Source organism: Notolepis coatsorum (assembly GCF_963971535.1).
Source record: "Notolepis coatsorum genome assembly, chromosome: 3".
Lineage (NCBI taxonomy): Eukaryota > Metazoa > Chordata > Actinopteri > Aulopiformes > Paralepididae > Notolepis > Notolepis coatsorum.
The window spans coordinates 177,789,645-177,802,412 of NC_140167.1; the positions used below are offsets into that span (position 1 = coordinate 177,789,645).

Here is a 12,768-nt window from a genome sequence, read left to right on the forward strand (position 1 = left end):
GACCCATTGAAGGGACTAGATCCCCTGAAAAAGGGGGCCCGGAGAGGTCAATGACGCCAGGCATCAAGACCCCACCAGGTGGTCACTTAGTGACACCGCCCCCCACATCGCCAGCGTATTCGGATAAGGCCCCTCCAAGAGCGGGCCCTTTCCCCCCAATAGCACACCGCCTGGCACACTGACCCTGCAGAACAGGCAGTCAGCATGGCCGTAAGCACTCAAAAGGTTAACCAACGGGGGGAGCTCCAGTAGCTCACCATGTACCTCGACGCGAAAGCGTCGGGGAATACCGTGCTGCGTCACGGATCTGGTTGACTCCGAGTTCGATTCCCGGACCCGCCGTCATTTGCCGAATGTCTACCCCTGTTCTTCCTCCCGTTTCACCCTGCATCTGTCGGTCATGCTTGACCAGAAAAAAGCGATAAACACTAAAAAATGAAGTTTAAAAAAAAATAAAGTTAACCAACGGAAGCAGGCAGCGCACCGGGGAAAACCAGGCAACAGGCTGTAACCTGAGCCTGGAGCACTGCGGACGAGACAGGCACCAAAGGAGTCAGCTGAAAACAGCCCCCCCGGCGGAAGGGGTGTATGCTGGCGTTGTTGATCACCATGACAAAGCCTCCATTAAAAAAAAACCACTCAGAGGGGTCGAGGCAGAGAAGGCTGACATGATTGGCAGACGTCATGAACGTGCAGGGGCACACTCAACCGTCTAACCCGGGAGTTGACTCTGCTCCAACACACCAGGGAATCAACCACCCTCGTGGTACAGACGTGGTTGTTCCTATAACCCCTCAAGAAAAAACTCAAACACACCTGCGGGTATACACTGGCTATACCGCAGTACAAGTGTTTCAGTTTTCAAAAAAGGGTTATCCCAGGCCTACGGTATCAACGAAACTTTACTTCGGACCGGGCCCGGCGGCACGGGAAGCACAGGGTTACCAGAGGAGGTCCAAGACCACCCCAACAGCCCCCTCTTCGCCACGCGTGAGAGAGGAGCGAAAAGAATGGAGAACCAGCCCTAAGCACACCGCACTTGGTATTCCCAGGCGGTCTCCCAACCAAGTACTAACCAGGACCGAACCTGCTTAGCTACCGAGATCGGACGAGATCGGGCGTGTACAGGTTGGTATGGCCGTAAGCCATTACGATAGTGCAGAGTACAACATGTACCCAACAAAGGGTCTCCATAACGCCTAACCCTGTGACACCCGGACCGACCCGGCATTTTTTCCCCCGAAAAAAGCACAAGTCCCTCAGGGTACCAGAACAGCAGATCTGCATCCCCGGTGGACAACGGGTTAACTGACCTGGACCAGCATGACCAGACCAGTCCCGTGTCCTAACCACGCCGACATGCCCACTCCAGGAGAGGGGGTAGGTATGCGTGTCGATCTAAAACATGAAAAGAGGGCGCCACCCCGACGGTCCCATTTGGACCGTGCTCAGTGGCCCACCCCAAGGGCGTGAGACCCCTCTACCTATGTTCAGATCTATTCCGTTAACATCCCCCAGATATGAACGAGAATTCATCGAGACAACCTAGTAAACTGGCGCTCGGAAGAGACAAAACTTCATCCCAGTTGCCCTATAAAAACGCTGTTTTAACAAGCAACCAAGGCGCACTTAGCCCCTGTGTGATTCTTTAACAGAAACACACCGAGCCAGCACTATGTATGCGTCGAGACCCAAACACATCAATGGATAGTCTAGCAAGACACCAAACATTGTTCCTCCAAGTCGCCTGGGAGAACGACACGGAGCCGTCGTGCTTCATGTACCTTCCTCTTTTTCTTCAAAAAAGAAAGAACACAGACTGACATGAATCCCATGTGACGCAGCTGAGGGTAAATTTTTTTTTTACATTTTTACATCCCACCATCCTCGCCATAGGGAGGAGACGGAAATCCCCAGAGAGACTTCCCACGCGAGCTGTATAGATTGAAAAGAATATATTGCAACATTGAGCTATGTAATATGTGGGTTAGGGCTCTCCGAGGAGGAGGCACTGAACCAATACACACTCAATAATCGAATTGAATCGAATACACACACAATAGAGCAGAACTCCTTTTTGAAGTTCTACTCACCTTGACAATCTGAGGAGGAGGCTCTGAACTCTGAGGAGGCTCCCTCACAGGGAAGGAGAGTCCTAACTCACAGAAGGCCCGAGGAGGAGCTTCGTGAGGAGGAGCTCTGACAACTCCCTGAAACAGATCCATAACATGGACCTGAACAACTCACGGAAGTCTTACCAACAGAGACGCGCACAGTGACGTACTCTATGGCGGGGGAATTTCCGCGGTGCACACGCCCAATCTTCCAGGGCGTGGGACCAGGAAACTCCCCCCCCCCCCCCTCTTACCCTGTAACGTGCCGAACAGCAACGTGACAGGAACCTTGAAGGACAGGAGGTTTTAACCCCTGACCAATTAAAAAAGGGGAGGAAAGGATTACCAGTTCACCCCTTTACGACCCCACACCCATGATACGATGTAATGACAAAAAAGAGCATGACACTGTCATAGTCAGCTACATGAAGTGTCTAACAGCTTCACACAGCTCATGTGCTAACCTGCTATCTGATTTTTACTAAGGAAAAAACACAGAATAGAGAGGGCCCCTTTAAGAGCCCCGGTACCAGACTTACACATGTGCTTCTGTGGCCAACCTAACCCAGTTGTAGATCACAAGACACAGACAACCCTTTATCACAACAAAAAATGGCAAGTACACTCTTGCTACAGAGGAACGCGGTTTTTCATAACGAGAGAATACAGAATCCTCGATTATGTATCGGCCACAGGCCTTGCTAAGCACACACGATAAGCGACCAAACAATCTTTTCTTTAGGAAAATATAGTTTCTCAAGCGGTTAGCACAACCCCAGCAATTAAGCTAAGGGTTACATCGTATCCCCACAAACACAGTGACACAATATATTGTAAACAACATGTCTGAGAGGAGGGTGGGGAAGCCCCAGGGAAACCGGGGGAATCACCCCTCCTACCTTACCCTTGATACGGCCAAGTTGAACAGGTAACCCTGTTAATATGTGAACACACTGTTCATTGTCATTACAGGCTGAGAAAAGAATTCATTCTTCACTCATATGTCACTAAGCATAGCTTTATAGGTTAATTAACCCCCTTAGTTGTGAGTTCACGGTACATGAACACACATGTTCTCAACACAACTAACCAGATCATTTTTACACATGTAAAACAACAATCCGATTTCCATGGAGAGAAGCTATACCAGTGACAAGACAATTCACACACAACACGCGTCGTATCCTCAATGTATTGCAGCAACACCCATTTTGGAAAACATCGTTATTACAAAACATTTAGAAGGGAAGGAAAGAAGGGCGGTTAGGTGGCCGAGCGGAGATTGCGTTCGTCACCAACCCCGGAGCTGTGAGCTGGATTCGCCTGTTCGAATCCAGCTCACAGCTCCGGGGTTGTCACCAGCTTGGCTGGCCGTCCACACTAATACAATTGGCTGTATTAGAGGGTGGGAGAAGCTGGCGGGGTGGGTCCGGGTCGTTGTAAACAGCGACTCCTACAGTTCGGTCGGGGCGCCTGCTAAGCGCGGATAGGACTTGAGGGGGATAGTGTGATCCTCCCACACGCTACGCCCTCTCAATGAGAATCCGCGCTGCCAGGTGAAAAGAAGCCGTGAAGAAGAAGAAGGGAAGGAAAGAAGAAGTGTTTAAGGTCCGGTCGGGACCTTCCTACCCTGAACGCAGGCCAAGCGAACTGCAATCCGGCTAACGGGGCACCGCAGTTGAACACAGCATCCCTGTGTTGACGACGAGAGTAACGTCGTTGCGCCACCCAGCCGCTACGTTTCCATGTTCGCTGGCAGGGCTCCGGTGTAGGTTCGACTAACATCCTCTGTCAAAGATGACGTCGTAGTCAGAGTGTTTAAGGCATGTTATAGTCATAGACAACGTTCAACAGTGTAGCATTAAGCTAACAGCCGATCGACTGAAAGCAACGAGCTAACGTTACTAGCCTGGTACACAGCGGGCTAGCGCCGCAGCTAACAGCTGACTGGCTAACACAGTAGTCCACAACTAGCATGCAAGCTAAGCAGCTATCTGACTGATAGCAACGAGCCAACGTTACTAGCCTGGTAACACAGCGGGCTAGCGCCGCAGCTAATAGCTGACTGGCTAACACAGTAGTCCACAACTAGCACGTCAGCTAAGCAGCTATCACCTGAACTGTATACAATGACATAACAAGCCACACTTCAGACAGGCCGCTGATCCAAGTCCCTCCCCTAAGAGGAAAAGAAAAAGAACGTCAGAACATAGTTTTCAACGGTGATCCAGACATCAGCGGGGCCAGCACAGTTCCCATTCATTTGAGCATGGAACTCCCGATAAAGAAGATCCTATGCCCACATTTCCTCGTTAGGGTATACTTTCATTTGTATATGAAAGATGGGGCCTGCACGGGACAGAGAAGCATCCGCTCGAGAATCCTGGGATCACCAGGACCTAGTCGCGGCCCACTAGATTAACCATCATGGGCGTCAGACCAAGATCCTCCGACCGCCGTTTAAGCCGAGCAGAGGACCCTAGCCTGGAGTCGGCGTTTCGTAAATTGTTAGCTAACCCCCACAGCATCAACAACAACCAGAGCTCGCAAGCAAAACAGTACGTACCCAACCTGGAAACCACCGCTTCTCACAACAGTCGGTGCTTCCTACAGTCCAGCCGTGTTGCCGGAGGGCAACCCCATCCAGCCGCAGCAAGGAGGACTGTAGCTGGGGAGCATGTCAGCGGCGTGAGCTCCTAATACGAAAAAGCCGTTGAAGGTCGGAATGACCTCCAGTAACGAAGACAATATCACCGTATTTTCTCGAAAATAGTGAGAGAGAAAATAAAGATATGATGTCAACGTATCTCTTTTGTTTTCCAACTTTCTTCTACTAACAACCTCGTCAAGTGGGGATCTACCGAAGGCACTTCCTTGTGGTGAAAGTGAAGAAGGAGGCGAGTAGGTGACCACACACCTGCTTATGAAGGTAAGCGGAAGGGGGTGTGGTCAGACGAATGTTGGGATGTAAAGGTACATGGTGGAATTTTTTATTCAGTGTTTATGCACGAAGTGAAGTACAGTGCAACTAGGTGCTGAGCAAGCCATAACGATACAGAACCTTAATTATGTTGCTCCAAAACTTTAAACTCCAATTTCAATTTTGTTCAGGGATTAACTTTAAACTGACAGTGGTTTAACTTTGAATGGCTGCATTTATTTAGGTGGATAGAACAAAACGAGAGAGTTCCTCTGAGAAAATATTAGTTTAAAGCAGAATTTCATGTATTTTTTTATCTACTTTTTCTCCTCCTTTTTTTTCTCTGTGATTTTTCTCCCCATCCCAATTTACCTCTCGTGCCAATTCTCCCTCCCCTGTCCTGATCGTTGCTCGCATATGCCCCCCACTGGCCGGTTGTAGGGAGGATAGAAGCCTTGCATCACATGTCCCCTCCGATACATGTGGAGGCAGCCTGTCATATATTTTCACCTGCCAGCGCGGACTCTCATTTGGCGAGGAGTAACGTGTAGGAGGCTCACACTGCCCCCGCCATTTTCCTGACTTTGCTGTGCAGGCGCCCCAACCGACCTGTAGGAGTCGCTGTTCACAACGACCAGACTACCACCCTTCGACTTCCCACCCGCTAACTCTGCCAATTGAGTTAGTATGACGGCCGGCCCAAGCCGGAGGCAACGCCGACAGCCAGATTCGAACCCGGTGTCTCTTGCGTTGGTGACGAGCGCAATGTCCGCTGCGCCACCCAGCCGCCTCAGAATTTCTTTTTATGATGATGACAACTTGTGCATCTCTGTCAAGCCATGAGTATACATTAGTAGAAAGTAACATTAGCTAGCTAGCTGACACCAGGCAGAGCAGAGCACACACTCTATTAACAATTGTGTGTATTGAGCTGTACTGTATTGTACCCATTCTGCAATCTGTTAATAAAGTTTTCAATCAATCAAGCTTTTGGCTAGTTAGCTAGCTCATACCAACTGTAACAAAGTAGCATTTCTTACTATTATCTTGATTTAAACTGTGGTTAACATTGGTTTAAATTATTAAACTAACCTTGTAAGCAAGGGACCGACATCGCGATTCCTTGCTAGCGCGCTAATACTTACAAGATTGCATTCGAATTGTGCAACATGGCTCCGGTTAATTCTAAATCTTGATTTACTCATTTCAAAACTAGTTTAACTAATCTCTGATTATAATACATTTTAGATTAAATTAAATTAACATTTCAGCCACACCCCCTCCCCTCCTCAACTCTTCCTCAAGCCTTGTATTCCTGGAAAAATACCCCCCTCTCTCTCTTCCCCCTCTCTCTGTCTGATAAAAATCAAGATTCATCCAGCACAATGATGCTTCATCCACTATTCTCCTGGTGCTCTATACTATATCAACCATACAGGTCACATTAATTAATTATATATACGAGTTAGCCACTTACTACTCATTACTCCACATGACTTGTGATCTATAGGGCCAATGCATCCTCCCATGAACTTAAATCTCAGGATGAATGTGTATCTGTGACGGATGGATCGTGGCCTCGGGCCACAGCAGTGACCAGGCGCTGGTCAAGCTCAGGCTGTGGCCGTCATCTTAGCAGGGGTTATTGGAAGGGTGGTCTGTTTGACTGATCACATCTACTTAAAGTGTCCCAGTCCACCACCACATTTCCTGTGACATGACTGTGACACTAGATGGTCACTCAGGGTTGACACCAACTTGAGCAATGGAAATGTTAAAAATACATTTATATGTTCAGGGTTAGTTATATTGTTTGCACTGTTTATTCTTTCTCATATTTTTATATTCAGATATAATTTGATTGCCTATATTTATGTATTTCTACTATTACCCTGCCCATACCTGTATCTCCCCTCCCCCATGCTGCTATGATGCCCGAATCAGCCAGTATCTGTATGCACCTTTGTTGTGATTGGTGAAATTCACTAAGGCCATGTCCAGACTAAAACTATTTCGGTCGTATCAGGCAAAGTATTTGATCATTTGCACCTTTCAGCCACACAGAACTGCGTTCTGGCAGCCTGAAGACGCTACTTTCTGATACCAGCTCCCAGAGTGCGCAATTCTGAAGACGCCCCCCATTGCGTCACCATCTTTACAAGCGATACGCGTCTTCTCCTGAACCGATGACGCGATAGCCCACATCTCCGCTACCCCGCGTGTGAAAACATCACAACAACAATGGCATGTACAGCTATTGAGCTTGATCGGGCTTTTACAGCTTTACATATGCTGTGCTCTCTCTTATCTGTCTGAAGCGGAGCGGGGCTCTGCTGTGCTTACACACAATCCCGACCGAGGCACACACACATGCTCACACATGTGCTGTGCTCTCTCTATCTGTCTGAAGCGGAGCGGGGCTCTGCTGTGCTTACACACACTCCCGACTGAGGCGCACACACATACTCACACACGCGCTGTGCTCTCTCTATCCGTCTGAAGCGGAGCGGGGCTCTGCTGTACACACACTCCCGACCGAGGCGTACGCCTTCAGTTGATCATGACAAATCCTCTCTTACCTTGACGATTAAAAAGCCTCCATAATTTAGTAAATAAAGCTGTAGCCAGCCAGCTAGCATTGATGCTATTCAAAATGCTATCCACATTAGCTAAATAGCTAACCAACTAAATACAATAGACAGTGGTATCCTGAGGTAACGTTAAATACAGACAACGTTTGCTAGTCGAAATGACTGGACACATACAGGGACAAGTTAAACATCAATCAATTAATTTATTCCAACAGGTAGTTTGAGCTGCATGTGAGCCGCGGTCTTTCTCTCCTCTCTTTTGGAAACTAATGTTACGTTAGCTCGAAAAGCACAGAACCGGCCGACAAAAGTTAAGCTGCTTGCAACAGACACTATAACACTTCCGGTCTGGGGTTTTCAAAATAAAAGAGCGACGTCTAAAACAGGAAAGACATTTATTTTGTAAATTTGTGGCACGCACTTATTATCTTGAGACGTTTTCGTTTTTTACGGAAACCTTCAAACGAAACGAAAACGAAAAAGATTAAAAATCGTTTTAGTCTGGACAAGGCCTAAGTGTCACCTAGTACCCTCTTTGACGAATTAGCATAATAATTTGAATGCACATTACCTTACCTTTTATTAAATATAAGTACCAATGAATTTCTAGGATGAATGGAGCGATGGTTGTGTTGTGGTCACTTGTCTTGAGGTGCATCCTCTCTCACCCTCATTGATTCATATTCAAGCTATCAGTCCTCTCACATTTGATGCATTTGGACCATATAATGCTTGTGGAAATCATTGGACCTAAGAGGTAGAAAGAGATGCTAAAATAGCAACATTTATGTACAAATAAAGAAATTCCCCCCAAAAAATTATGTTTACATTTTTGGATGGACAGACCAAAGGACTGGCCAATGGACATACCACTGCCAGACCAGCACTTACTAGCTGCAGGAAACTGATTACAATTTCAAGACTCTCTTATCGGCTCTCTCATCCCTCTCTCTCCTCTCCGATACTATTGTAAAGGAGGGAAGTGGGTAGAGAAAAACGTAATAAAATACATTTATTTTTCCAGTAGACACATCACTAAACATCCATTGTGCTGTTTTGCACTATGGTCTTCCACTAAGGCATGAACCTATCTGGAAGTAAGGTCATGGTGAGGCTGTCCTGTGTGACTGATGTGACATCAGAGGTCAAAGGTTAAACACAGGGGAGGGCAGGGACCTGACTGCGCTCTCTGGATCATGACCTTTCATTCAACATCGCTAGGCATCATTACTCAACGCAGTATTCCGCCCTGTATTTTAGTATTTCCTGTTGGACGGTGAACATTTATCTCTGCACACCTGTGCGTAGCATCTTGGCATGATTCTTGTATGTTGTGATTTCACTGAACTGCGTGGCATGGAAATGAGTCGGGTGAGCTCTGATTTCTGACCATAACCCTTTATGATAAGAAAAGCAGGGGATGAGGAACTCGTGCTACGGTAGCTCCAAAAGCCAAAGATGATGAAATGAGGCTCTCCTTCAATGCAATCTTTTTGCAATGGCACCTCACCCCCTTGTCTGACCACAGCCTTCAGCAATGTGTAATGATGTTGGTGTTTATTGAAAGCTTCCCAGGTAATGTTTTCTCTTCCGTTCTCTCCTGCAGGACGCCTCCATCGCCCACCGCTTCCATCTGATGAGGGAGAAACACCCAGAGAAGTTCAACAGCAGGTGAAAAAATATGATGTTTTTTTTAAAGAGTTACAGAAAATTAAGCAAACTGGCTCAGGGCAAAGACGAGATGTTGAGGCAGAGGTGAGGGGTTACAATTGGAGAGACTGGGGACACCAGGATGCATGCAAATGTATCAACTATTGAATCAAATATTGGTGAGCTCCAACACGCACGGCCTCCTTGGGAGACTGCAGAAGGGCAGGAGGGTATCCTGCACCCACACCCCTCCCCACGGGAGCCATGTCCTGGCTATAATGACTAATTTATACTCCAAAGTGGTTGCTAAGGTTGCGACGAGCCTACTGAGCTCCCGCAAGGTTTTCGTTGATGCCTACATGCAGCTGGCCATAAAATTAACAACTAAATGCAACTGCGTGTCAAATTGAGTTGTGATTGGTCGCTGCCCTGGGCTGGGCTGGGCCGGGCCATGTACGTGTTCTTCTGATGTACTTCTCTATTTTCCATTTATCATCCCGGGAGCTTGGTCGGTGCGTCCCACTATCGATCGTGATTAACTACATTACAAACATGGACCAAATCGAAGAAAGATATATAGCCATTTGTACAACGCAGCACAGCCACCTTGTGGTTCGGCGGTGTACTGCAACCCACGCGTTGAACTGGCGCGGAAGTATGTCGGTCTTTCTCCCCCGCGGAAAATATCAGGGACAGCCATCTTGGCCTTAAGACACCAACTGGACCACACACTGGCAGTAGTGGGGAGTAGAGCCTGACCCAGGAGTGGATTTCTCACTCCCACAAGTCCACTCCCCTACCGTCCCGCTCCTGTGATTCAATGACAAAAATCCTCCCATTCTGATCCCGGTGGAAATTACAATAACGACTCCTGTCCCGCCCCATTCCTCGGGTTCTCGGGTTTCTTTTTCCTAAGGGGCTATGTAACTGAGGGGTACAATTCCCTGACTGTATTGATAAGTATGGTATTATTAAACCACTACCGCTTGTACTTTAACTTCTGGCCATCCAGTACATGATATAGATATGATGAACACTTTCCCACCTGATGAAACGAAGTCCACACAAATGTATAAATCGAATATTTTATATAGCAAAGGGTATATACAACGTTCACTTAATGACATTTATGATTTGAAATGCACTTGTAAGGCAAATGAGTATTCGTAGGTAAATCAACATTGAATGTCCAATCTCTGGTTACGCAGGGAGCAAGTATACAACCTGGTTCTTTAGGGAACTATAGCGATGGTACTTAAATGATTATAGCTGGATACACTAAGGGGGGGTCCCGCTGGTTGTAAGACAGTAGGGGGGGGGGGGTTAGAAGAGCCGCTGGCGGTATCCCATCTGGCCGACGATTTCTTGGGAGAATTCAGAGTTCTGAACACGGTGCCCACAGAACCTCGGTCCACAGATGAATACAGCTGGACCCTCTGGTGGACGGTAGCTGCCGGTCCACAACGAAGAGACGTGAGGCGACCTCACTCGGGGTAGAGCGCCGTCTCACCTGGACTCCTCTCCGGGGGGTAGTTCCAACACTCAGCAGTGTTGGCCGTTATCCATGGAATAATCAAAGCACCCAAAGCATGTAGATAATCCAAGCCGTGGAAGGCTCGCCGTCGTCCGGGTAAAGTAATCCAATGTACAGGTCCACTCGTCCTGGCCCGGAGCTCCTCGGATGCAAGCACCACACGTGGTCTGCCCAGCCTGGTTAAGACTCCAGATAACGTCAGGAACGATGGGGGTACTGCTCACTTTATAACTCTAACCGAACGATGCACCATACATAATAGACTATTATTAGCTTAATAGAAATACGTCCAACTCGACGGTATAGTGCCAAACTATGACAATTCAACTATTAATCCACACGATGTCTCAATGCCTATTCTGAGGCCAAGTAGGCCTTACTGCACCACACGTGCGTCGTGGGTGAGGCTTCGCGTCTGTTACTAGGTTGGAGGGTAAAGAACTAATGGACTAAAAGAAAGTTCTACTTTACTTGCGCCATATATATATGCGCTGTGAACAAATAGTACCATTCGTATTTCGCCAGACGTATTCCTACGCGGAACCGGGCTTGCCACGACATGTTTGTCGGCACGATTGAACTTGAACCAAGGGGCATGGCTGCTGGCGCCAGGTTCTCGTCCAATGGTAGAATGAAACTATTATGGGCTGTTAGTAGACTAAAGGGATATTCAGTGCATATTGTACAAGGAATATACAGGGGATATCAAACGATATACAAATACTATTAAATATATATCCATAAATAAATATATATATTCGGTTTAATCTGATCCTTCACAACAGCCGCCCCCTAATTAGTCCCACCTAATTAGCTAAGCAGAGACAGATTAACCGCACTGTCTACCACTCAAGGTCCGCTGTAAGGGTCAGTCAACTCACAAAGTCATGGGGTCATGGTCATCATCGATAGTGTCTGGGAGTCTGGGCAGTTCTATTAGCCTCGCCACGGGTCGTGTGTAAGTTCGGCCTTGGACGAGCACTTCAGCTGCTCGGACCTTGCCATCGGCACCGGTGATCACTTTGCTTACACGGCCAGCCGGCCACATAGCTCTGGGTAGTGACTGGTCGATAATCATGACGACTGTTCCTTCTGTCAAATTGTCTCTCTCTTTTACCCACTTCTGGCGGGTCTGTAGAGACGGTAGGTAGTGGAGTAGGAAGCTGCTCCAAAACTTGTCAGCTAGTACTTGACTGTACCTCCACATTCTTCGGCCGTTCGCTTCTTCAGGCCTGTACATTGTCTGGGGTAGCGCGGGGTCCAGCCGCCCCATTAAGAGTGTGTTGGGGGTGACTGGGTCGACATCTGCTATATCACTGGAGACGTAGCCGAGGGGCTTGGAGTTCAATACTCCCTCGATCTCCGTGAGGACTGTCATTAGGACTTCTTCCGCCACAGTCTGGGCCCCAAGCACGGCGTACAGGGCTGTCTTTATAGAACGTACTTCTCGTTCCCAGGTTCCACCGAAGTGGGGTGCGTTCGGGGGATTAAACTGGAAGTCAATCTGGGATGGAGCGAGGTGGGTCTTAAGTTCTGGGCCCATAGCTTGGAAGCTCTCTCTCAGCTCTCTTTCTCCGCCTTTGAAGTTTGTCCCGTGATCAGACAACAATGTAGACGGTTTTCCTTTCCGTGATGTGAATCTTCGGAAGGCCATAAGGAATGAGTCTGTGCTCATGGTCGGAAGGAGTTCGATATGGATCGCTCTGGTGGTCATGCATTTGAATACAATACCCCACCGCTTCTCGGTTCCTCTTCCTCTCTTTATATACAACGGGCCAAAACAGTCCATGCCTGTGGAGTGGAATGGCTTGTCGCCGAGTCGGAGGCGACAGGGGGGTAAGTCAGCCATCCGGGGTATGCTGGGCTGCGCGCGCCACTTTCGGCAGTCTAGACAGGTTCGCTGGAAGCGTCGCACCGCTTCTCTTCCTTGAAGTATCCAATAGCGACGTCTGATCTCCG

General features: G+C 48.1%; 1 protein-coding gene across 1 annotated transcript in view; it reads left to right on the forward strand.

Annotated features, from left to right (window-relative positions):
* dgkg (diacylglycerol kinase, gamma) overlaps positions 1–12,768 on the forward strand; it is a gene marked incomplete at its 5' end in the record, with an annotated part of 295,637 nt that overhangs the window by 183,716 nt on the left and 99,153 nt on the right. Inside the window, one exon of the mRNA XM_084311455.1 lies at positions 9,232–9,296. Coding sequence (XP_084167581.1) covers positions 9,232–9,296 — 65 coding nt within the window. The remainder of the gene's footprint in view (positions 1–9,231; positions 9,297–12,768) is intronic.